Source organism: Lutra lutra, chromosome 2, assembly GCF_902655055.1.
Source record: "Lutra lutra chromosome 2, mLutLut1.2, whole genome shotgun sequence".
Lineage (NCBI taxonomy): Eukaryota > Metazoa > Chordata > Mammalia > Carnivora > Mustelidae > Lutra > Lutra lutra.
In genome coordinates, this window is record NC_062279.1 from 8,324,249 (window position 1) to 8,351,348 (window position 27,100).

At 42.2% G+C, this 27,100-nt stretch overlaps 1 protein-coding gene across 1 annotated transcript in view; it reads right to left on the reverse strand.

Moving 5' to 3' along the window:
• VEGFC (vascular endothelial growth factor C) overlaps positions 1–24,727 on the reverse strand; it is a 102,216-nt gene extending 77,489 nt beyond the window's left edge. The window contains exon 1 of the mRNA XM_047714233.1: positions 24,432–24,727. Within this exon, the coding sequence (XP_047570189.1) occupies positions 24,432–24,578 (147 nt within the window). The 5' untranslated portion in view covers positions 24,579–24,727. The remainder of the gene's footprint in view (positions 1–24,431) is intronic.
• Between the last annotated feature and the right edge of the window lie 2,373 nt (positions 24,728–27,100).

Sequence of the window (27,100 nt, forward strand, 5' to 3'; positions counted from 1 at the left end):
AGAAGAAGAAGGAGGAGAAGAAGAAAAGAGCCCTAAGTGAAAGATCAGAAAACATATTTCCATTCATGGGAAAATACATATATGGGGCATATTTTTATAATACAACCTCATTACACTGAAAAATGAGGGGGGATCAAGGAACTACAGGTACACAGGTACAAAATATTAACATGAACTACAGAGACTTGACAGAAAGGGAATAAAAATCTTAAGAAAAAGATCTGATTTTCTAATTACAGATGATAAAACTGAGCTTTCAACAGAGAAGTATTTCAAACAGAGTAAGTAGAATTCAAATCAAAAGCCTATCCAAAACTTTGTTCCCTTAGTCCCTAAGCCATCCTAACCAGATAATTATTAAGATGGTTTATTTAGTGAATGGCACTTCCAAACATGTTGGAGCAACTGTGACAAAACAGTGCTTCTGCCCAGAACTAAAACACATGAGATAAAACTTAAAACAGCAAACACCTATTTGAATATCTAACTGTAGAAGCAGCCAAGGCTTTGGGTGCCAAGATCTTGGATAGAAAAAACTCCGAGAGGTGGGCTGACGCTACTCTTGGACGTATATACCAGTCCTTGACTGGTGTCCAGGCCAAAACGAGATTAAAAGCGGAGAGTTCTGGATCTTTCCAACCTGTTCTGTTGGGTTGGAAAGATGAAACCCTGAGGTTTGGCACTGCGGGGGAAGTCAGGGTTTGAGGGACCCACATCTTGAGAGAAGGTAAGATAAGAGAAGCGGTCTGACATTTACAGCTTTCCTCTTGTACTTGCTAAATTTTCAAACTGGTCCAGGGCAAGAAGCAAAGCAGCCAAACGAAAAATATGAAAAGAACAGGATGTTTTCAGCAATAGCACAGCACTGAGGAAACCGCAGTTGGAGGTCAAGATCTACCAAGGAGGTAGGATCGCGCTCCAGTGACTCTCCTGAGTCAACTCCACTGGAACACGGGTGAACCAGAGCAGCCTGGGTCACACCCAGACTGCAGACAAGCCACCTGGCATGCCACACTGTCCCTGCACTGCAGTGACCTGTCCCCATTTTAGCGGACTACCAGAGGACAAAGTAACCCTCTCTGAAAGAAAGAGCCTGATACAGTTATAATTCCTCATATATCATGTCAAGCACTTCGTCAACAATCTTCAACCACACTTACAAATGAAACTAACGAAACAAAAACACAGACAAAGTAGACAACAGAGATAAACCACAGATAAGCTAGATATTGAAATGGGTATTGTAATGTGCTGCAACTAGTATGTTTAAGAAAACAGAAGACAAGGTGAAGAATGTTATCAGGGAAATGGAATTTATTAAAAGAAAACCATGCAGAAATTGGAGAACTGCAAAACATAGTAACTGAAAATAGAGATCTCAGTAGATTGGATTAATGGTATTAGGACAAAGCGAGGACTGGTACACTGGAAAACAGATCAGTAGACAACATCCATCCAGAGGAAACGAGAAGAAAAGTGTAATAGACACAGACAATACAGAGATGTGATGTGGAGACAGAGGAGACAGTGAGGGGGTCTAACATACATTCAACTGGAGAAGGGAGACTACAGGGCAGAAGGAATATCTGAAGGGAGAATCTAGAATTTTCTGAAATAATTAAAAAAAAAATCAAGCTATAGATTGAAGAACTGCCATGAACTTCAAGCATATTAAACCCAAAGGAAGCTAAGCTAAGAGCACAATAGGACTACTGAAATCCAAAGACAGAAAACCTGAAAAGCCAACAAGGAAAATCATTTCTTATTCTTCTTATTCGAAGGAATAAGATTGCCATTGGAAACAATGAAAATCAGGACAAGGTGGGGAAAAAAAATCTTTAAAATATGAAAAGAAGGGGCACCTGTATGGCTCAGTGGGTTAAGCCAATGCCTTTGGCTCAGGTCATGATCTCAGGGTACTGGGATCGAGCCCCGCATCAGGCTCTCTGCTTGGCAGGGAGCCTGCTTCCTCCTCTCTCTGCTTGCTTCTCTGCCTACTTGTGATCTCTTGTCTGTCAAATAAATAAATAAAATCTTTAAAAAATAAAATAAAATGTGGAAAGAAAATAAATGCTTGACTAGAGTACTATTCCCAGAAAAAAGATGATGAAATGCATCGTCTTTTTATCCTTTGCGATGGCGTCAACCATGTCAACTATCTGGGCACCAACAGGGAAGATGTGCAAGAGCCATTTTGTGGAGACACAAAAAGAAAAAAAAAAGGTTTAAATAATTGAAAGAAAGTTTAAAAGACCGAAATAGAAGGCTCAGTATTGCTGTATATGCCAGTTTTCTTTACGTCAATCTTCGGATTCAATGCAATCCCAGCATATGTAGCCCAGACAATATTAGAGAATAAACCAGAAGTATTTGAGCCATGTATCAAGTCTTTCTACGAAACTACACAATTTAGGAAAATGTTAACACTGGCACCGGACAGAGTAAAATAATAAAACAGACAACTCAGGAAGGAACTGCGTGTGTATAGAGAGAACATTTACAGCAAGGCTTAACACCAAGGAGCAGTGATAAAACATAATACAAAATTAGATATCTAAATAGAAAATATCCTGATGCATACCCCTCTTGCTATACAATATAGATTTCAGGTTGATTATAAATCTGTGAAAGGTAAAATAATAAAACTTCTTGAAGACTACTTTTATGGCACCGGGCAGACAAAGATTTCTTAAGCAAGATATAAAAAGCTGCAGAGAGCATCATGGAGTACCTCCTGTCCCCCAGGAGCCTGTGACCAAGCACTTAAAGGTGCGGCAGCTAGGATGTATCGCAGGGACCAGCATCCGCGGACACCCCAGAACTGGTAACGAGCAGGAGCAGAGGAGGTCCGCAGGGGCCCGGGACCGATTAAATCCCTTTAAAAGGGGGAGGATCTGGGCAGCGAACTGCCAGACTCCTCAGACAGGACCCTCGTGTCTGACCACTTAGAAAGGGCAGCGGCCTGGGAAGGCTCTGCTGGTGGATCTCTGAGCAGAACCGAGATCCTTCCCCGCTCCGACAAAATAAGCATTAGGTGCTGAGACCAGATCTGGACCAGACCAGACCCAGGCCGTGTCTCAGCTGTGTGCCCACAGACCAACTGCATGTTTGGTTCCTTAACTCCCTACACCCTCCGGTGCTCTCGTGTGTTGTGTGTGTTGTCTTCTGTCCTGCTCTGTGTGCTGGGTAAGAAGCCAGCTTCAGTCACGTGGTGACATGTCGTTGGGTTTGGAATCCTGAACCTGCTTTATAATAGTGATTAACTTGGCTTTATGGTTGACTAGAGCTGACACTGTGGAAAGACACAAGTCATGTGTGCGCCTTCATAGTGTGCTCATGACAAAAGCATTAACCATAAAAGAAGAAAAAAAGAAAAGTCATTCTACATTAAAATTTAGAAACCATAGCCATTAAATGAAAGAAAAAAGGCCAGCAGTAGGTGGAAGGAAATACTTGCAATATATATCTTATAAAAGTCTGGTATCCAAATCATATAAAGAAATTCTAAAAATCAATTAAAGAAAAGATATACAGCCAAAAAGAAAAATGAGCAAAATATTTGAGCAGGCATTTTACAAAGAGGTTATCCAAATGGGCAAAAAACTTATAAAAATGAGTCCAACTTCATTCTAGTCACCATGGAAAGGCAAAATAAAACCACAGTGAAATACTATTACATAACGACCAGAAGGGCTAAAATGTAAAAGGCTGATAATATCAAGTATTTGACTGGGATATGAACAAAAAATGGGATGGGACATTTATTCTCTTCACTCCCTTCCTTGCCTCAGCACAGATAGGGAAGTATGCCCCTTCCACACTCCAGATCCTGCTGGGCAGCCCCTCTGTCACGGTGCCAGCAGTTTCCAGGACTGATAACACCATTCCCTCATCCTGCCCCTGCAGGACTGAGGTGGTTAGGCCTTCCCCACTGTCACTAAGTCCCTGGGTGTTTCATGAATTCCACACCTCCTTAAAAGGGACCAGTCACTAAATTCTTTCAGATGAGAACATCTCCAGAATCTCATTGCTATTCCTCTGTAGAGAATTTGGTTTCTACTCTGTGCAAAATAGGGAACAACTCTGTTGGGCCTTCAGTAGAAGAGGGCTGTGGTGGGACTTGCTTTCTAAAAGGATTATTTTTACTTCTCTGTTGAGAACACTCTTATGAGGGGGTGAAGGGTGGGATCCGAGAGACCAGTGAACAGATCCCTCCTGTAATCCCCGTGAAACCCAGTGGTGGCTCCAATCAGGACAGGGAAGACATGGTAGTTAGATTCTGGATATAGTTTGAAGGCTTAGCCAAGCAGATGCCATTCCCAAATATATTTGGGAAAGAAGTCAGTCAGGGCGGACCCACTGGATTTTGACTTGTCCCACTTAAAGCACTTTGTTGTCATTGACGGAGTCTGGGAAAGCTGCGGATAGAGCACTGGGATGGGAGGTGAGGGAGAGCAGAAGTTCAGTCTTGGAATTTGTGAAATGTGGAATGTCTCTCACCCATCTGAATGGAAATGTCAGAGAGGGAGTTGAAAAGTTAGTCAGTTATGTTCTGAAGTTCAAAAGAGGAAACTGGACAAAAGACACAAATTGGGGGTATCTGGGACCATGGGACTGGACTGCATCACCAAGAGCATGAGCAGAGAGCAGAACACAGGGCATGAGGTGGAGCCGTGGGCACTTCAATATAAAAAATTCTGGAAGAAGATGAAAAAAAATGCAGGAAGAAGAATGGCTAGAAGTTATGGTTCTCTGCTCTGCACTTGCTCACAGGCTGGTGGGAAGGGAGTGTCCCTCCCCACTGGCCATTTCTTAGAGCTTCAAAGAGCACAGTGAGGAGCACATTTTGATATGCAAACTAACAAGTCCAGACCCAAACCTCCTCTATCTGGCACTTTCACTCCTTGAGGCACTGCTCCTTGTCTTAACATCCCAAGGCTGGTTACCAGGCAGCCAGGCACCAGCCTTCCAGTTTAGACCCCCTGATATTTTTAAGACCAGCCAATCCCATCCTGTCTCCCCTGCCCTGCCATGGCTTTCCTTTGGAAATTCCAATAAAGGGTCTTAGTCTCTGCTTTCCCCTCACTCCTGCTTCCCGCCTCCTCACCAGAATCTTCTCGTATGGCCAAGCATGGCATTCCATGACCTCTTCCTGTGAGTGTAACAGACTTTGATTGTGTTTCCCTTGTGACTTGTTGCCGTATCTGACTGACTACCACAGAAAGGCACACAGAACAAAAAGTTCTAATAATTGTGCATTGGCTTTAGGAACATGGAGGTCACTGCTACCTTTAAAAGAGCAATGCATTATTTATATTTAATTAGTATGTATTTAGCCAGTAGATACTACATCAATAAACAGACTTTTTAAAAAGATTTTATTTATTTGACAGAGATCACAAGTAGGCAGAGAGGCAGACAGAGAAAGAGGAGGAAGCAGGCTCCCTGCTGAGCAGAGAGCCCGATGCAGGCTCGATCCCAGAACCCTGGGATCATGACCTGAGCCAAAGGCAGAGGCTTTAACCCACTGAGCCACCCAGGTGGCCCAATAAACAGATTTTTAGATGAACTTTATTCTATTTGTGGGCCTTCGGTGACAAAATCTTAGTTAAGGACCCTGAAGGCAAGAGTGTGAATTACAGTGTTGCAGGTAAAGACTTTCACAGGCCCTGGAGAGGGAACCAGTGTTTGTAGTAAAGTTTCAGGCAACTTTAAAAAATCTGATAATTATACATGATCTTGAAAAGTAATTCTGAAGTACAAAATTCAACTACCTTTAACATTCAAAATTCCAATTACAACTGATTTTATTCCTCTTTTCCTGTTACATTGAAAATATTTAGAGAAGTTAAACTAACAAAAAACCAACTACCTAAAGACTTCAATGAATATTATTGCTTAAAATCAACAGGCTGCTTTTGTTAAACTTTGTTAGTAAAACTCTTTTCTAAACACATTTAGCGAGTATATTCAGCTACCCACAAAGCCTCTTTCCAAACATTGCAAGTCATTTCCAATGAAGAAGGGTAAATCCTAATATTACCAACATTATTATTGTGGAAAAAGTTTAATATATTAGTCACTAGGATGATTTTCTAAATATATTTAGCAGGTTTGTTTAGCTACATATGAAGTCTCTTTTCAAATCCGACTTATTTCCACTGACCTGAATAGGGTATTTCCCTGAGAAAGCAGAATGGCATCAAGTTTCAGTGCAGACTTTCCAAACAGAGAATAAGAATGCATCTAATATGTTGTCAGCTTTGAAATGATCTAATCCTCACGTAGAGTTCCCTGGACCACTGCCCCTGAAAAATCACTGGGCTCCTACTTTAGCAACATTCTTGAGTTCGTTGAGTAGGATACAGAGTTCAACCAAAAGCTATGGGAATTCCACTGAAGGTGGTGCACATGAAGGCCTGTTATATAATCTTGGGTGTTTTTTTTTTTTTTCCCCATATGATGAGCACCTTCCCACTGCTCCTCTGCCATCCACAGAGCAGCACTGTAGAACATACGAGAAGATGCTCGTATCTGGTAGCGAGGCTGTGCCCCCTCCATCTGTTCTTCCTCTGTGAGGACCATGCAGCTGGGTCTGTACCACTAGCTTTACCGGTGGCGGGAAGCCATCTGAATCACCCATCTCCATCCTAGGGTTAGTTTTTTATCCTTATCTCGTGGTGTGCTATCTGCAAATCAACACGGGCCCATCGGGATTATGGTATTTTCTCTTATCAGAGTGGCCTGTCATCTGGCAACAGCTGTTCTCCACTCTTCAGACAGATCTGTGTGAGGCAAAGGAGGACTGGAAATCTCCATCAATACCAAACTGCCTCACAAATACAGCTGCATGGTACAGAGCACAGTAAGGCTACGCATAAGCGGTGCGGAGGAATCCTTACTGTCTTACGCTGAAATCGACCTTACTTGGGTATCTTTCAAGAACATTAGCTTCTCCAAGTTTTTCCCTTCTCTGCTACTGCACTTTATTTGACCCAATACAATTAGCAAGTTTAAGTGCTCACGTTCTATAAATGTTTCCTATAAGCACCATCTCTCCAAACTAGATTTTTAAACCTTTTGAAGAGTCAAAGTTCGTACATGATACATTCATGATACCTTCTTAGCGTCAAAGAACAAAAGTACAGAAGCATTAGGAGAAGGAAACAAAAGACAAGTATAAAAGCAAATTTTTTAAAAAGTGCAAGGGCCACTGCAAATAGAAGTGGTAAGTAATGGATGAATGGGAAGTAGCCTTAATTCTTATTTTGCAGCCAAATTATTAAAATGAGGTTATGTTTAACCTGCTTTACTCAGCATCATAAAAATATGAGGTATTATACTCAAAAGGACTATTTGCAGGAGTGCAGAAAATTCACTTAAAACAAAGACAACCTCATTTCTTTACAATATTGGATAACTGATAAGTATGTATACTCTGCTTGTGGAATTTACTTGCTCCCAGCACGTTGCTAGGGAAAAGAAAATAAAAATAAAACCAGTACTGCATAATATACAGTTGATTTATGACATGCAAATAGTTGTAATTCTTGAATAATTTATGGCACAGGACTACTTAATATATAATTAATCAAATGATGTTTAATAGGAGGAAGCTGAATGTTAAATGTGAATTTTGGTTGATATGAATTATTTGAATTCACTAATAATTGTGAAAAATAACTTTGTGTTAGGTTTTAAATATGCCAGCAGGTATTATGTAGTTAATAACTTGAGAAACTAAAATCGAAGAATCACTTTTGTTTGAGACTCAGTAACTACATCTAGTTATGCCAGTAGTCTACATATGTGAGGCATGTCAAACTATTCTTCTGGCAAACAATTATCCTGATATAAAATGGCTATACCATGTAAAATGAAAGAATATGAAACTGAAAATTTAAGTATCAAAGAAGCAAGAAATGGGAAAATATGACCAATTCTAGAAATTAAAATAATATCCCAATAGAAGCTTGGTAAGTAAAAATACACTTCATGGTCCGGACGAAGTCTTGAAGGAATACATTAGAACACATATTTTATTTAATGTTGCTTCCTGCAAACGACAGGTCTTGATTCGTAGCCTCTAGACTGTCAGGTAAGAATATCTTAGATATCAGTCAGTTCAGCCTCAGAGTAGAACCACAACTTAATGACCAGATATGGTCAGAGTGCCTTGAGCATAGATAGGCAGTCCACTGTATGAATACGGCTAACTCAATGCCCAGCAATCCCCCAGATGGCACATAACGTGGCAGAGTGAATTTAAGACATTTACCCACCCTGGAGTGGAGGATAATAAATCCACAGCTTCAAGGGGAAGCAAGTAACCTTCAGGGAGAAGGCCTGTCAAGTATAAAATCTTTAATCATTTCAGATTACTACAGTTTGGCCTGGGGGCTCCAGCTCCATAATTTTACAGCTAAGGGAAAAAACAAAACAAAACAAAACAAAAAACCCCAAAAAAACCCACAACTCTAACTGAAAGAGACATATATTGTGTTTATAAATAAACCATTATTAGAAAAAGTAAACTGAGGTTCTACAACTCATATTATTTGATGGTATTCTCCCTCCCACATGTTAAGCTGAAACTCTTCATCCATCTAGAAGGGACTGTATACATTTAAAATTTGTGTTGGACAGAGCTTTTCTTAAGAATGAGTGCCCTGTGTGCTGGCCAATCACATTCTTGGAATCACCTCTAAACATTCCACTGAGTTTTATAATTACACTTAAAACCGTCCATGTGGCATCTGTAAGCACTTGTTGACAGATGAGAAGATGGGCCTCAATGCCATGTATTATATTTCCAGCTGCTTTAAATTTAAATTAGCATGCTTTCCTAATTTCCCATCTTGATGCAATGATGACAAATTCAGGCTTGTAAAGGCCTGGAATCAAACACAATTTTTGCACAGTCCAGGTATTTAATTATTCATTAATCTGAATGAAGATATGAAAATATTTTCTTGTTTGCACATTTTTTCCGTCACTTCTGAGACTTCTCATCCAAAACACACTCTCTCTCTCTCTCTCTCTCTCTCTGTCTCTCACTTTCTCTCTCTCTAAATCCCAGGAGAATTTTCTCTCTCTCTTCTCCCTAGCTACCACCTTCCAAACACTTAGAGTTGGTTAGGAGTCACTCCCAAGCTAGTAACACTTCGAACAGTGAGAAGGGACAGGACATATAGACTTTCTCCATAGACAAAATTTTTATTTATTTTCAATGTGGTTTCTTAAAGTAATATGAACATAAATAACATTTTAAGAGAATCCATCAGCCATGCAAAAAATGTTGGAAATAAAGATACAAATTATTTTAACTCTAGGGGCAACAGATGGAAGACATTGTGCAAATTTAGAAAGTCACTTCATGGCCACATGCTTACATTAATAATTATAAAAATTTTAGTCCACAGAAGTCTTAAAGTGTTCTTTTGATAAGCATAAAGTATTTTTTTATTATAAGCAATATTTTCATATTCCCAGGGAAGAAAGCAAAACAGGAAGAAAAGCAGTATCTTATCAGAAAAGTGTCTTATCAGAAAACTTACCATAAAAGTTTCTTCATAAATCTTTACTAGAGTCTGTCTTATATTTCATTGGCCAGAACTATCCTATGGTAATGCTATCTCCAAAGAAAGCTACGAAGTAAGTTTATAAATCTTAACTGAGTACAAGAAAACTGTCCCATAAAAAAAATGAGTCACTATTATATACAACACCTTTGAGCATATAAAAGCTTACATCTTAGAATTTTTTAGCATCGTTTCCCTCAGGTATTACTTAATATCTTAAATACTGATGCATGGAAGGTGATAACTACTTGGTGAACCAATTAATCAATTTTATAAAGAGACAGATACAGATCTAACAGTTACTCTCGGTATACGTAAGGTATCCATTTATAGGCAGAATGTGCCTAGACATCTAGTTCTTTGAGTTAACTCTGCTTGAAGCTGTAATTCTAAATAATTCTTCAAATCTAAGAACTTGATGTCTTTTCTGTGTGCAGTTCAAATGACATACATTTTTATTCTGCCCATAATTATAATCACCAAAATATTGAAATTTAACCAGAATAGTACATACATAAGGAAAAAAAAGAGTAGGGAGCAGAGGACAGACAGTATGACTTTACATGCTGGTGATTTAGCTGTGGCCGACACTGTTTTCTCACAGTAGACATATTTGCTGGTGAGTCTGATGACTAAACCATGCTGGGTTACGAAGAATTTCTATTGATATTTGTTTACAATTATAATTGGAAGTGACAAAGAAAATGCCACATACCTACACACACACACAGACAGACACGAAGAAAGCAAGTGAACAGGAACTTCTAGAAAGGAATGCTACCGGAGGGAAAACTACTCCTTAAGATGACCTAAATCAAAGGAAACAAGCATTTTTTTCCTCCAACCATCATTAAGCCAGTATTTAGTGCTACGACATCTATTATAATCAGATGTTGATTCAAGTAGGAACTACCCAGTTAAATAATTTTGACTAAAGCACCTGGCCCTAAGAGCAAGTTATTTTGCTGACAACTAAAACATTACAATGGCTAATGTAAACTACACTCCTCTTTAATTACCAGTCTCATTTAAGTCAACTTTTGATAACTAAACATGACCCAGTTATATTTCAGCTCCAACTCCTGCTGCAAAACATCTGGTCTGATCCAAAACACCCTCGTTCCACATGTGTAGGAACCTACCTTCTCAATTTCCCGAGCGTCTCATTTTCAAATATTCTTGTTGTCGTTATAAATCCTAGATACATCCTCGAAAATTTTCTGATTTCAAATTGCAGCAAGAGCATAAATCGGCTTAACAAAACTATGATAAATTTATACATGTTGCCACAAAAAAAAAAAAAAGGCACCAAAAGTCTGGAAAAAATTCTGGTTCTTCACTCTAAATGCACATACCGTCGACATGCTGTTTATACATGTGTATTTATGGACACAGTATAGGTACTAAGTTTTCCAAGCCACAAACCAGCTAATGGTACATGAAAATTGAAGCGACTGCAATGTAACAGCATCATTTCTGCATCAAAATAGTGGGAAGATGTACTGAGGGGCAAAGACAGCAGAACCTGGAACCTGGTCTTCCAAAACACTGAAGTTCAAATTTAAATTTACTCTAAGAAAATCTACCCTCACTAAAAATGTTAACAATCTTCACAGAACGCCATTTATATGCCATTTATATACTGTAGTACGAGGTGATGTAAACAATGAAAAACTCTTGGCAAGTGGCAGATGTAGTTATTTTGTAATGAGCAAAAGTTGTCTAAAGTGTTTAAAAATATTTAACTGCAAAATATTACACTAGAGTAGAAAGATGGACTAAAGGAAAAGATTGTATAATTTATCAGAAAGAATATGTGTCACGTGTCTGAAATTTTGGTTCATAAAAGAATGTTACCATATCTATCGGCACTCAAGAGCACATTATCAAGTGTGGTAATTTGCACTGGACTGAAATATTAATCCTTAATCAGGAGTTTCGGTAACTTTCAAAGGAGACTATGATCCTGGAATTATTGCACGTAGGACAGACCTACTTATGTCAGGGGGAAAGCAAAGCACCCAGACAGGGAAAAAAAAATGCATTTAATTAACTAAAATGGTAAGAGTTTAAGCTTAGACTTAGAAAACTAGAAACTGTTCTGGAAAAGACTACACATAAGTATGGAAAACAATGTTCAGTGTACTGCTCCTGAAATCATGCAACATAAGAGAGTCAAGTACCCGTCAGTCTAAATGACAACCATAGTAACAGATATTGAAATCCATGATTATGATAGGTTGTGACATTTTGTGAAGAATTGAAAGGTTTTAAACATAAATATTTAACTGGAACTCTTAAAGTTCAGATGAATACCAACTGTTTGGCACTTCACAGACTTATCTGTTAAAACTCATTTATAACCCTTCTGCTACTCAAGCATTTATTTTCTTTTTTTATTTGAGAGAGAGAGCACTCGTGCACAAGGTGGGGAGGGTCAGAGGGAGAAGTGGACTCCCTGCTGAGCAGGGAGCCTGATGCTGTACTTGATCCCAGGACTCCAGGACCATGACCTGAGTTGAAGGCAGAGGCTTAACCAACTGAGCCACCCAGGCACCCAAAGCAAGCATTTAATACTTAACGTGCCACACACAGTGCATATGGCATAGCCTACAGTTCGTCTGAGTATCACAGATTTAATCTCATACATAAATATCTTAGAATTTAAGTTAACCATTTTAATTTTGGGGCAGAAAGTCAAATTTATATTGATCTGCAACAACCCTGCGGGGAGAAAACCCACAGTCAGCCCTGAGAGGGGCAGAACTATTAGTGAAGGCAAATCAGGCATGTTTGTTCTCCTTCCTGCCATACTGCAGACACTTTACAGAGGTGTAATAAAGTTAAAATCAAGTTAAAAAAAAAAAAAACTTGGCATATGAAGGCAAGAGTTTAGATATTTTCTGGTAGAGGAAGCTTGAGGCAGTCACACTAACATCACCCCCAGTTTAAGAATGCAGAAGGGTCAAATAAGCATGGCAGAGAAAGTTAACACTGATTTTAAGTATTTTCATCTCTCCTTTACTAGGGTAGGTGTCTCCATATGCTACATTACGGTAATATAATTATGTTGTGCTCCTGGGGCCATGACACAAGGGTGCGTTTTTCTAAAGTAAAAGAGAATGGGTCTCCAAAAGAGCACGCTCTGCTGCTATGAATGTCTAGGAGGAAAAAATAATTTGCACAAAACTGTATAACATCATTATTTGCTTAATCTGTGTATCTAAAGCAGCTTCAAATTACCCAATTTTAAGTGTGATGGTCATGACTCATGAGTAATTCTGGCCTTAGTAAAATTCTAATTCAGCATGGATGGCCACCAATTTTTTTTTTTTTTTAAGCCCTAGGATTCAAAGAGAACAAACAATGATTCACGATCGTCCCCAAATTTAAATTTGGCTCTGAGACAAAAGGATTAGTTTGTTTTTTAGGGAAGTCGTAAGTGTCATGACCCATAAGCAAACATGGATCTAAATAAGTATTCCATTTTTCAAAACATAGACTCAGAAGAGGGCATTAAGATGGGCAAAATAACTAAATACACACAACAGATGCAAACAAAAAGAAAGAATTAAAAATATTCCACGCAGGCAAGGATACTGTAATAAAGTAAACCACGGTGGTCTGGGATGGCCTCACGTCTGGTATTGGAGATTAACCGGCTACTTCCAAGGAATCTAAATGAGAGGAAGTAACAGTCCCCCTTTCCAGATTATAGGAATTCCACCCAAAGATTCATGGCAGCTGTGTGGTCACTAGGGTTAAAGAGAATCGGGGCCATTTTCCTGTTTGTCAAGTTTATCCCCAAATGGTTTTGAGGGGAGGGAAGGGGGCATCAGAAGAAAAGATGCCGTGCAACAAGGTAAAGAGAAGAAAATGCACTATTATCTTGAGGAAAGCTTATAGGGCTCTTACCAACACATCTCTTAGTAAGATAATTATTTTTGCTATCAGAAAAAAAAGGCATTAAACCTTTGAACACTAGTTGGCTGAGAAAGGGATAAGCAGTCAGCCTCCCCTCCTCCAGGCCAGTTCCCAGGAGTGTGGCCCTTCTCCCAGGGGCACCCATTCATATATGTGAGAAGCTTCCAGAACAACCACAATGTCAAATGTGCTCTTTCCTTTTAGAAACTTTTCATCTATTTCAAGTCCTTCACATTGGAAGTCTTATTAATTTCATGAATGTTTCCTCCACATAGAAAGGAATATTAAATATGCGATGTTATTTTAATCTTGTTTCTGACCAAAAAACATAAGTATGGTACTTTTAACAGAAAAAAAAAACAAAACAGCATGAGAATAAAAATGACTGTGAAGAAAATTACATTACACTTTAAATTTGAAAATGGAATGGAACTTAAAATATAAAGTATATTTTACATCACGGCATACAGTTCCAGTCCTGAAATAAAGATATGGAAAATCAGTTTAAAACAAGATGACAGCAGTATCTGCAGATAGATTTGTATAGATAATCCACATGGATATGTATGGATTTGTATAGATGATGTATTATCTAATTCTTTATTCATTTACAAATAGGCTGAAAATCTAGTGTCTGCCTTATCTTTTGGTTTAGATTGAGTCAGAAATACATTTTCAGTTTAGAAATACGGTTTCTGATCAAAAGTTCCTAAAATACTTCAACTAACATCTGTATTTGAACCTAAGGAAGTAAACTTTCAAGATGTTATTGAAGAAATAACATATTGTTAGCTCTTGAAGAGCCAGAATCTGTCTATACCACTCATTTTGAATTTCCTCTTCCTTGTCTGCTTGCCACCTCCTACACTGCCCACCCCCATCACCATCAAGTTTCTGCACCATGAAAGTCACAGTGTTTACTGACCGTCTGGCGAACCAGTAAACAGAACCATCAAACAAAATCAACTCCTATGACAAACGAGGGCACTCAAGTAAATCAGACACGCCCTAGAAGTAAAGTATCTACTCCATGATTCATCTCAACGACGGCACAGACTTTGCTGGTTCCCATTCTGGAAGAATGCCCCAAAGAAGCAGGGCAATTACGTTTTTCTAAACAAATTTACACAAGTTTACCTCTCGTGTTTAACATTCTACCATTATATTTTCTTTTTTTAAATGGTATTTTTAATATTTTAGATCTTCTGGAATGGTTTCCCTGTAAATTTAGAATGTATATTTTTATTTCTCTTATGACAATTAATAATATACAGACTTGAGAGGTTTACACATTGAAGTAGCAACATCAGTCTGTTTCTTTAATAGAGATTTAAATTTTAGAGTATTTAAGCTTTGGGGCGCCTGGGTGGCTCAGTCTGTCAAGCGTCTGCCTTCAGCTCAGCTCATGATCCTGTGGTCCTGGGATGGAGCCCTGCATCAGGGACACTGGGTCCCCTGCTCGGCGGGGCGTCTGCTTCTCCCTCTCCCTCTCCCCAGGCTCATGCTCGCTCGCGCTCTCTCTCTCATCTTTCTCTCTTAAGTACATAAAGAAAATCTTAAAAAAACATAAAGCATTAAAGCTTTGAAGTATTCAGGATGAGGTCATATGAAATTATATGGCATTATAACACTCCTGTGTGGACCAGAATCCTTTTCAGCTATGACTTAAGTACAGGGCACTTCAGGAGATGACCATCACCACCTACCAGAGCTGTCACACTCAAGGAAAGACACAAACCCACGGAGCACACGGGAGATGTGGAAACACATTCTAAGCCAACCTACAACACGTAGCCTCCGTACACTGAGGGTTTTAACACTGTAGATTTTCCTCAACTTTCTCAAAATCAAGTATCAATATTACCTCCCCTTTCCATATTTAAGAAGTCAGGAAAACTGTCAGAAAGCTTATAGTACAAATATAATAAATTAGGTGGAAGGTGCTGGAGAATCACTCTGAAGACTATCACAGTTACTTCAAATGTCTAGGACCACAGTACTTAGGTCTGTGATGTGTTTTTGATGATGAAACCTATCTATTTAACAAAAATTTACAGAATTTGATACCTCATTTCTGCTTCTCCCCTGCCTAGTCTTACTGTTGGTAGGAATACTTGCAAGCAGATTTTAAAAAGAATTGCTGGGGTGCCTGTCTGGCTCAGTTGGTGAAGCACGTGATTCTTGATCTCAGAGTCCTGAGTTCAAGCCCCACACTGGGGATAGAGGCCTCTTTAAAAAAAAAATTTAAAAAAGGAGGAACTGGGCGCCTGGGTGGCTCAGTGGGTTAAGCCGCTGCCTTCGGCTCAGGTCATGATCTCAGGGTCCTGGGATCGAGTCCCGCATCGGGCTCTCTGCTCGGCAGGGAGCCTGCTTCCCTCCCTCTCTCTGCCTGCCTCTCTGTCTACTTGTGATCTCTGTCAAATAAATAAATAAAATCTTTAAAAAAAAAAAGAGGAACTGCTAGACTGCTAGGACATTTCAAGGTTATCAATCTCTCTCTCACCTCACTTTCTAGCTCCTTAATTGCTAGCTGAACTACCAATCAGTATATAGGCTATAGGGAATATAATATCATATACTCTGATTTTTTTTTTAATTCTCTTTCAGTGGATGTCCAAAAATAATTAGCTAGGTGAGAAAGAATACATAAGCCATGGCTGGCAGTCTGAAGCGTGACTAAGTTTGGGGGGGAGCGGAGAAAGGGGGGCAGAATGTGTGTGTGTGTGTGTGTGGGTGTGTATGTAACTAATCATGACCACTGTTTACACTGCTTGTTCTGTTTGGAATGTGAGCCATAATAGAAAAAATGTCTGTTATTAATATATTTTATAAATGTTTCCAGATAGTGCAGTGATGGGTGCTTACATAAGTCCGCAGTGGTCTTCACTATCCATCAGAAATAATCAGGAGCATATAGTGGAGCTCAGATACCATATATGGGTGGTCCATGGAATGAGAAGAGCTAGGCAGTGACAGACGCTTCAAGGAAGGCTGCAGCTGAAAATGGCTCCGGGGAAGCTTGTGGCCAGCTTCTACTTCTCTTTTTTAGACACTTCTGTACAATGATACCCAATTAAGCTCCTTCAGACACCCATTTCAGCCTATCACTCAAGTATCTGCAGTGGTCCTATTGCTTTCAGCCAAGTTCCAAAGTTAGGTCCTGCTCCTTGGTTTCTTACACCTTCTACAAGATTCCCCTCGGTTTCCCTTACAGCTCTGGACACTTCAGCCAAAGCGGTCCACTCCCCACTCACCTCCCCAACTTCCTCTTTTTTTTTTTTTTAAAGATTTTATTTATTTATTTGAGAGAGAGACAGTGAGAGAGAGCATGAGCGAGAAGGTCAGAGGGAGAAGCAGACTCCCCATGGAGCTGGGAGCCCGATGCGGGACTCGATCCCGGAACTCCGGGATCATGACCTGAGCTGAAGGCAGTCGTCCAACCAACTGAGCCACCCAGGCGTCCCCCCAACCCCCTCTTGACTGCACTGGCCTTCCTGCCTCTTTGCTTTGCTCTCAATATCCCAGATGCCCCCCTCCTTTGTTTCTGTAACCAGCATCCACTTGTTTTCTGCCGCTGACCGAACGCCGGTCCAGCCTTCCCATGCTTGTCCATGCAGCCGCCAGGGGCTTCCCCAACAATTTCTGGTAAATCAGGAGACTTGCTTATAACAGCTCTGACACTGTCTGCATTTACGGTGTAGCCCATTTTTGGTATTTTAAGTGAGTAAGCTTCTCGTTCCTCACGAAGGATCACATGCTTGTTACAGACAGGAATCACCCCGCACTGTACGCCTCACTCACCGCATTGCCATTTCCTGCTATGGTCAAAGCTGCCGTGGGTGAGAATTCATTACAATGCTCCCGAAGTGAAGTAGATTCGAGTAGGAGAATGTGGAGTCAGAAATCCATAAATCTCATCCTAACAGGGAAGTGGAACTAGTGCATCACCGTGGCCTGCTTCCCGAATCCCTCAGTTCCCCGTCCGGGTGGTCGCTGAGGTGATCAGGGCACTGGGGGGCGCCTCTGGGAAAGAAGTGCTCCCCTGTCCAATCCCGTACCCTGCCCGGGGGCTGCGCTCGCTTCAGATCACAGAATCCTTCCGAAGACCCAGTGCCTGCATATACCTTTTATACGTAACCAACATACAACCAACTCCCGGCAAGGCCGACCTCATCAGTAAATACATTACTCTGTCTCTAATGAAATTAGAAATATGCAAACTTAGATGATAAATACTATAAAGAACCTTTTGTTAGATCAGATCAAGGGTACAGGACCAAGTAATTTATGAAAAGGAGCTTTTGGATTTCAGAACTGCACCAATGCCCCCTCACATTTGAAAGCCACTGGTGCACGATCAGTACCAGGACACAGCAAGAATGTACCAGTGATAGGCATCTCAAGGCATCCGTTTGATTGACTTTATGATGGATGCCCAGTAATAAAAACAAGGTCTTCTTTCTCTTACAGTTAAACTACAAACTCTGAAAAAGAGTGAGTCTACTAATGATAGGAAGCAGCTGAATAATTTACATGAGGGAATTTCAGAAGAAACAATTATACAGACAAATTTATAATATTTACTGTAAATTTTTGAATGACGTAAGTTCAATGAACTATCATCATTCAATGAACTATCATGTCTTTTTCTAACGTGAAAAATCAAAGATACCTTAATTCACAATTTATACAGATCTGAACTCACAAATGTGCCTTCTGCAACAACGGTAGGACTAGGTAGTATTTATAGAATGAACACCGACTGGAAATAATGTAACTGGTACAAGATGCAACAACGCATGCCTGGAAGTCCAACGACCTGAATCCTTCTACCAACCACAGTTCGTTCTTTCCAAATCCAGTTATTCCTGAAAGGTCACTGGGCATAGGTAAAACCATAATTTTCCACTGAAGTTGCATTAGTGCAACTTAGAAAAACTGTGTGATAGGAATTCTGGTTAGAATTCTTGTTACGCACGCATTCATGCAATGCTACTATGGATTCAGGCCATGTATGACCACCTTTTCATCGGAGGGGGCACCATATGGTAAGGCTTGGAGGAAAGTTGTCCAATTGTAAGGGAACTGGGACTTAAATAAATGTAACTGGATAGGCCCCATGTGCAGAGTACCTCTTCTCTCTGCCTTCTTGCCCACAGCTACCACTTGCAGGAAGAAAAGACTATCTATGGTCATGGGCCTTTCACAAATCCAGAAGGCCCAAACCCATGATCACACTTTTCTAAAATAAGTGCTGCAGAAGCTTTTTTTAAAAAGAGAAACTAAAGAAAGAAAGTTCTATCTCCGCTCCCGGCTAAGTCATTCGAGGCTTGGGCTTATTATCTTTAATGAAATAAAATAACATCCATCTCAGAAAGACGTAATGAAAAACAAACTGAACTTGAACAGCTCCTGGCACAGTGCAGGGCACACAGAGATGCTGAGGATGTTACAGAGAAGATCTAATGATCGTGTGAATGCCTCCTCAACAAACAGACGTCTGCACGGTCCCCAGGAAGTGATCTGAACCTGCAAATACCCCGATAGCTGCCCAAAACACCAGTGCCAGGGGCACAGGCAACCTTCTGTGCTCTCCCACCAGCCTCTGAGTCCCAAAACATCCTAGAAAGAGCTGTGAGACAGAACTCCTGGTTGGCAACCATGTTGGTCAGGAGGCCAAGACCTTTACCTCAAGAGCCGCTGAACCGAAAGGGCAGAAAGCAGTCTCCCCAGTCCACCACCCTCCACCGTCTCAGGTCAACTTGGACAGACAAGAAAAGAGACCCACCAGCCCTAAAGCTGTGCAGCTGATACCAAGAAGTGCTTCCGACAAAGCAATCTTGATAATCAATGCTTGAACAAATGACTGTTCATCAGGTGTCCTGAATTCAGAAGAACAAATTCAAAGAAGTGAAACCCAAAGGAAAGAGGAATTGAGCTCTTTTATGTCCCAAACCATAGATAACAGCATCACTCAAAGTTGGGTCAGAAATCTTTTCCAAGAGAGGAGGCTGACAAAACACTTAATCGTACACTCTAAGGCAATTCATAATCATAAAAACTGTAGATGTGACATTAAAGTGTAGATGCTTGGGAAAAGGGGACAAAAACCCAATCCTTCCATTATGTAATCCTTTGCCCTCCTCAGAAAGGGGCTCTTAGGGAGTGAAACTCTGGGCCTCCGACATAAATTGATGTGGAGTGAGGTGAAGACAAGAAAGTTCATAGGTCTCCACTTTCACAGACATTTCATATTTCCCTACTATTGAACCCCTTTCTAAAGACTGCTGCCAGAGAGTATGGACATTTGCAGAACATCCAAGAAATGTCACGGGTCCTGCGACATGAAGCACAGAGAAGGCCGCAAGTCAATGACTACGTATTATAGTTGCGCTTACCGCCTAATTTAGTGGAGTAAAATTTACCTCTCCATTTTCAATGCAGAGCGGTAGGATATGCAGACTCTTAATTTTCCTTTCAGAATTGTAATAGTACTTGTCAAATGCTCACATACTTTAAGGATATTACACAGTTTAAGTCCTTTTGATCCTAGGCAATGATTTTCCTCCAATGGGATGTTAATTTGTAAAGCTTATTTTGCTTCTCCAAAGAGTTTTTAGACTAGTAAAATCTTAAGCGATTTACAGAATCATGCTGTCGTCATCCATCATGGATCCCTGAAAACCAGTCTCTGCTCTTCTCCGCAGTGCCCTAAACCTGCAAGGAGGACCCACGCTGCCCTACGATTAAAGTATTGATGCCAAGGTTCGTTTCTTCTACTCCCTCATCTTCTTTGTGAGTGAGTCCACAAATCTATGGGTTCTTTCTCAGTGACAGCTTTGACTTCTGCTCCTGCTGCCTCAACTCTGCTCTATACATCACTTCCCTTCTAGAATACTGTTGTTGTTTCTTCACTAGACCATGTCCCCAGCAAGTCTTTATGATTTCTAATCAGTCCCAGAATGATTTCAAAACTTCTCTTATTACCTGTGTCTTTCAGGTGCTCAGAGCATGAATCATCCTCCATAACTCACCTTCAAGTGGCTTGGGTCATACGTGACGTGACCACAACCATTTTTAAAAACTTACTCATAGTTAAGATTCTTCACTGTTATTCTATATAACCCCTTGCCTTCTCAACTTCTCACCCCATCCACGACCCAAATGGGATCCCCATGCTTGATATAGTCTAGTCACGTGCTGGAAATTCTCACCCAAGTTACAGCCCAAGTTCTGCCTCTTGTCAAGGCACTCTAGGCCACGTGGATGACTCTCTTGTGCAAACTTCAGGACACAGACGATGCTCTGGGACTATTCCCTCAATACCTCACAGTATTTTTGTGCTTAAGCCTTTATTTTTTCTATCTGAGCTGTATGCTCCTCGAAAAGAGGAAAAATGGCTTACATCTTTTAAAATACCCCCTGCCTAACAGATTACCCTGCAAACTCAACAGTTACATAATGAAGATGGCAAAACCCATGAAATTAGTCATTGTTACATACCATAGTTCAGTGATTCTAAAACTGTCATTATGCTTGAGAATGACTTAGGATGTTAGTTTAAATGTATATTCCAAGGCCCAAACCTAGAGATTTGGTTGGTCTTAGGTAAGGGGAAAAAATTTAAAGACCTCTAGGGAATTCTAATACAGTTAACCCACACATGTTTTGTTGAAAAACATCATCACTGATTAATTTGAAACAGTAAACACAAATAAAACAAGAACAAAAGTATGGAGAATTATTAACAGTGGAGAAAGAAAATCTGGCATGTTGCAAACTAGTTACCATTACTAGAAAGTTTTTTGTGATAGTAACCATAAACCATATGTTCTTTTACTATTTTAATTGAAAACAGCTATTCTCATTAAAGCAATTAGTGTTAAGATTAAAATAATCTTTTTTTTTGCATTTAAATTGTAAAGTAGGGTTATTTAAAGTTAATTATGTAAAACAAAACAAGTTATATTTGCTCATTCAATAATACTTGATCTAGACTATTCCCTTAATTGAGACATTATAAACCTTTAAGCCTTCTTTTGTTGATTTTGATCTTTAACACAGGCATGTGCAACATAAGACATGTTCTCCTTGAATTCATTGCTCTAAAATATATAAAGACCTAGGTATTTATACTCCCTGCTAAACCCCTTTTTGGAATAAAAGTATACTACTTGTAATTCTCTCTTTTTTCATGATAAACAATTTTTTTTTCTTTTAAAATAAAAACTCAACTCCAACCAACCAGAGTGAATGCTACACAATCTCATGTTGGCAAATCTAGCAATTGTATTTAGCAATCTAGTGCTCTTGCTAGGTTTTGCAGGTTTTTGAGTTAGACGATAATTTTAAATAGTTCCTCTTAATTTTAATTATATAATAATTATATAATATTATAATTTTATAATACTTTAATTATATAATTTTAATTATATAATAGGCAGTACTTTGCCTGCCATACTTTTCTCATGTTGGCTTGCTTGTACTAAGATCCTTCAGGGAAACATTCTGGGATCTGTTAGTAAGTCACATAACCAGGAAAAGAGGAACCTAATAAATATAAGTCAAGGGACAAGGGAGTCTTGTTCATATGCGCTTGGATGTATATGATATATATGTTTGTATATGCTTGTTCACGTATGCGATTTTACTTCCCATTTTTTGTATGGCTTTGGGGGGCAGTGTGGTGAAAGACTGGATGGCTAAGCTCAGTTTATAGTTTGTGACCTGTTTTGTATTTTTTTTTAAACACTATAAAAATACTTCCTAAGTGTCAATTACCAAAACTCTGCATTTATAGAAGATTTTGTATACTTAGTGTCTCTTATTTACCTTCTGAAATCTCTTCTTGGGGTGGGGTTTCTGTAGAGCACAGGAAGTTAACAATCAGTTCCTCTCCCAGCTTTACCTCCTCATGAGCCACTTGTTTAGGCCACTAGGGAGAGACATGGAGTCTCTGGACCATGGCAAGGAGCCAGCAACTTCACGAAAGGCATTAATGACGCTTGCCCCGTCAAGCCTCCACTCGACCAATGAAGAACATTTTGGTGCAGAAATAATATACTGTCTTAGGGGCTGCAGAACTCAGAGACTTAAAGTGATGTTTCAAGTGGAAGAGAGTCCCTGTCACATACAGAATATCAACTCGCATTCACCATGCGGGATATAAAAGATGGCTAAATATGAAAAGCAAATAAAAGCACGTGAAGATTTTTACAGCCAAAGAAAGATTTGATTACATCACCAAAGAAGAGGATTTTGAAGATGAAAAATAACTTTAACCTCCAAACGCACACCCATACAAAACAAACATGCATGTGCACACATGGGCACAGTCATTCAAGGCTGACCCAGCAGTGAGTGACTCCCACACAGGCTTTTGGCTTATCAGGAAAGACTTCTCATTTTACTTCCTTCTTCACACTTTCCTCCTGCAAACTCAAGTAAGTTACCACAGGTAATAACCTGCTCTCAAAGAGGTTACCTGATCTCTTCACCAGCCACCTCTCTGGGTGTTGCCTTACTAAGTCATACTTTTAATAATTTGACTTTGCAGAGACAGAAAGTGAACAGATATCATGAAATCCAAGGCATTCAAATTACAGGAAGTGTAAGTGGGTCTAATGTTACGTTTTTTTGTGGCATTTAAACACAGGGAGACATTCTCATGATAATAGTTCTACCAACATTAAGTATTTGTGTTGAAAATTATTTTACAAATCACATAATACACTCTGTTCTGCAATTTAACATTTTTTTCCTCCCAAGGTTTTCTTTCCCTTGACCCATATATAGTTACGAATTGTTTTTTTTAAATAATTTGTCCCCCAAATTTAAAGTTTAACGGTAGTTTGATTTTTTTTTGTCTTCTCCATCGTAAAACGTTATTTCAAAATATAACTGTGGAGGCAATTCAATTTCTACACATTCAACATATGTTCATCAAGTCACCTCCCAGCTGACAGTCACACACCACTGTCCAAGAGGTGAAATAAAGCACTGCATTCTGGACCCAGTCAGGGGCTCTGCACGCCTTTGAAAGGAGGCTCCCACAGTATGTGGAATATAAAACTTCTCCGGGAGTTCCCAAACTCTTCAGCACACTATCCACCCTTATGTCAAGGCTGAACGTTTTACGTACACATTTTGGAAGAGCAGAAGCAGGCACAAATACAGTCACTCCTATATGAAAATCAGAATATCTCAAAAGTACCTTGGCAACATTTTCCGGCAAAGGGTTAAACCCTCTGTTACTTAATAAACAAAACTATCCACCTTACTTTTCAGTACTTTAGCGCACTTCAGAAACGCAGAGTTTATGAAGTCGAAAAGTCATGCCCGATTGTGATCTACATGCGATCGTGCTTTGCCCAACTTCTCCAAGTGAATCTCACGTCTTGAGCCCCGAGCCGGTGACAACATTCCTTTTACACTTTCCCTAAAAACGCCCAGTGCTCCAAATAAGAGTAACGCTCCGGGAAAACAAACCTCGGATGACGGGTCGCCCCAGCCCCCGGAGCTGCGTGGACGCCCACTGATCTGATGGGGGAAGAGAAGAGCCGTCCCGACCGGACGAACCCGGGCTCCCCCGAGCCGCGCGCCCCGCGAGGGCTCAAGCCTGCCGGGTGCACCCGCGGGGACCGCTCCCAGCAGGTTGCGATCTCTATCACCCGCCGCCTCTGCGGCTGCCGCTTTCTGCTGACTTTGCTTCCCGACTTAGCAACAACTCCACCGCAAAAAACCAGGAGAAGAAAACTTTTCTCCCAGGAAGCGTGCGGGCAGCTCGGTTAACTTTGGATGCAACGCCCAGAAGGTGGAACAGCACCCCACGCTCCGCACGGCTGCCGGGTCCCCGGGACCCCCAACACCGCAGCGCCCCCGCACTCGCCCCCAGGCCGGCCCCGGCGCGCGCGGCCCCGCACCTACCTGGGCCTCGTCCGCGTCCGGCTCCGCGTCGGAGAAGCCGAGTCCCGATTCGAAGGCGGCGGCGGCGGCGGGCGCGTCGCGCGGACCCGGGAGCAGCGCAGCGGCGAGCAGGGAACACGCCAGAGAGAAGAAGCCCAGCAAGTGCATGGTGGAAGGACCGGGAGCGCGGCGGCCGGGCCGCGGTGGGGGCGGGGTGGGCGCGCGGCGCCCCCGCGACGCTGCGCTCCCTCCGCGCGGAGCCGCCGGCGACCCCCGAGGGCGGCCGGAGGCGGCGGCAGCGGTCCGCGGCTCGGCGCTCCCCACGCGGCGCGGCGCGGTCCCGGCCAGTGCCGGGGAGGGGCGCGGGGTCAGGTAAAAGCCTCACAGGAAACCGGACGTCCGAGCTCCCCGCATTCGGGGCCGGCGAGGTGAGGCGAGGGCGAGGGGGGACGGCTCCTCGGTTCGCCTTTCTGTTTTCGCTTTCTGGCACGAGGGGGGCAAAGCCGACCCCCTCGGCGCTGCTCGGCCCCTCCGACCCCCCCGAGCCCGCGGCCCCCTCCTCCCTCCCCTCCCCTTCCCCGGTGCAGCGAGCGGCGGCCGGGAGGAGGGCGGCGGGGCGCCGCGCGGCCAGGCCGGGGAGCTCGGCGGCGCGGGCGGCTCCGGAGCGCGGGGCGAGCGGCGGCGGCGGCGGGCGCAGGGGCAGGGCATGGCTGACGCGCCCTCTGCCTGCGCTTATGTGAGAGAAAGCGGCCGAGGGAGGGAGCGTGCCGAGCCCGGCCGCCCTCCCCTCTCACTTTCCCTCGGAAGCGCTCCTCGCGCTCCCTGCGGCCCGCGCCTCCGCCCCGGCGCCCCGCGTCCCCTCCCCTCTCCCCTCCCCCTCCCGGGAGCGCGGCCCGGGGGGCAAGTTCAGCGGGGGCAGGCTGGCGGCGCGGGGCCGGGCGGAGCGCGCCTGGGCCGGCGTCCCGGGAAAGGCCGGCCGACCCTTTGTCCTCGGCCGCTGCCCGGCTCCTGCCCGGCCCCCTGCGCCCCCGCTCGAGGTTTGCCAGCCGTCCCGGAGTTTCAAGAGGTCCGAGGGCAAGTCCTCGCAATGGCGGAGACCCCGCCGCGGGCCCCTCTTTCCCTGCCTGTGGGTCGCTTCGTGTGCAGCCGGGCACCCCGGGACAGCTCAGAGGGCAGGGCGGGCTATCGGGATGAGTGCTGAGGAGCCCCTCGGATCCCAGACTTTTGGCGGGTGGGGAACGTAGAGCCACAGTCTTCAAGGAGAGGAAAGACACACACTGTCAGTTTCTGCAGGGAAGTTGGGTTTCAGGGAGAAAGGGAGTGATCAAGAGACACGTGTGCTGTTCACAGCGTGGAAAGTGACATCTGCAGAAAAGTCACTGCATTTCCCCATTGGAAAGTCACGTTGTGGCGCCCATCGCCTGGGCTGTCTCCCTCTTTGGGGCTGACTGGACGAGTCGCTGGTGACCCAGATGCTGGGTTTCAGGAGCTACTTTTAAATACACTGATCATAAAGTCTTGGACGGAGAAGAGACTTTGTTACCTGATTCAACTCTCCAAGTTCTGAACCCCGCCCCCCCCCCCCCCATTACATACTAGAAGGCTCAAATATCTTCAGGGACAGGGAGTCCTCTGCCTTTTGAAAATCAACATTGCCAAAAAGCATTTCCTTCCACGTATCCATTGCTTTCGACTTCTGGATTTTAAACAATAAATCTAATCTAACTTCCACATGTGAGTTCTTCAACTATTTTGAAAACATCTGTCATGTTCTCCCTATGCTAGCTTTCCTCCAAGCTAAATATCCTTTTTTAGGAAAACGACAGCTCCACATTCCCTCATCAACCGTAATCTAATTTTCCATGTTCATCGTAAAGGAAACCGCTCAGGATGAGGTTCAGAGCTGAAAGCGCTCTACAAGTGTGTAGAAAGGGTCTTCTCGTCCAGCCATTGCTCATGTGTTGATACAGCCTCGAATAAAGTTTCTTTTCTGGCAGCCAAATGAGTGTTGACTCACGCTATGCTTAAAATCAACTAAATGCCTCAAGAATTTTTCGTGTGTATTGCTGCTCAGTCCCATGTACGTTGCCCTGCATTTGTGAAGTTGGCTTGCTGTGCCCAAGATTTGAGCTCTGTAATTTTTTCTTTATTATGTTCTGTCCACTCAGTGAGTTGGCCCAAGATCACAGCCTACTGAGTTGTTTGGGGGGGATGCTAGCCCTCTGGGTCTGTCATGCTTCTTGCTGTCCTTCTACTTGTATTTCATCAGTTTGCCATATTTGTCCTCAGATACCGATAGAGCTGTGGGAAGGAAAGAGCCAAAGCCAGACTAGTAGGGCTGAAGTCGAAGTCAGAGCTTCTTTTGAACTGTTCCCTATTGTAGCTATTCTCAGCTTTGCCCTTAGAATACCGAAGGGAAATTTCAAAAAACACGTGCTCAAGTGCACCATCAGAGACTCCTTCAATTGGCCCCCCGGTGACATGTGTGCTTTGGACCCCCATAGGCAACCACACTGGGAATCTCAGGCACTTGCAGCACTCCTAGGGCCTGGCATAGAGTGAAGACAGAATCAAAATGTATCAAAAGGCGTCATGTTAACTGATTTATTTTATTTGAAATACAGCTGAAAGCACATACAGGCTCTTTTTCCTCTCAAAAATGTTATCGTTTTACCACTTATTATTTTAAG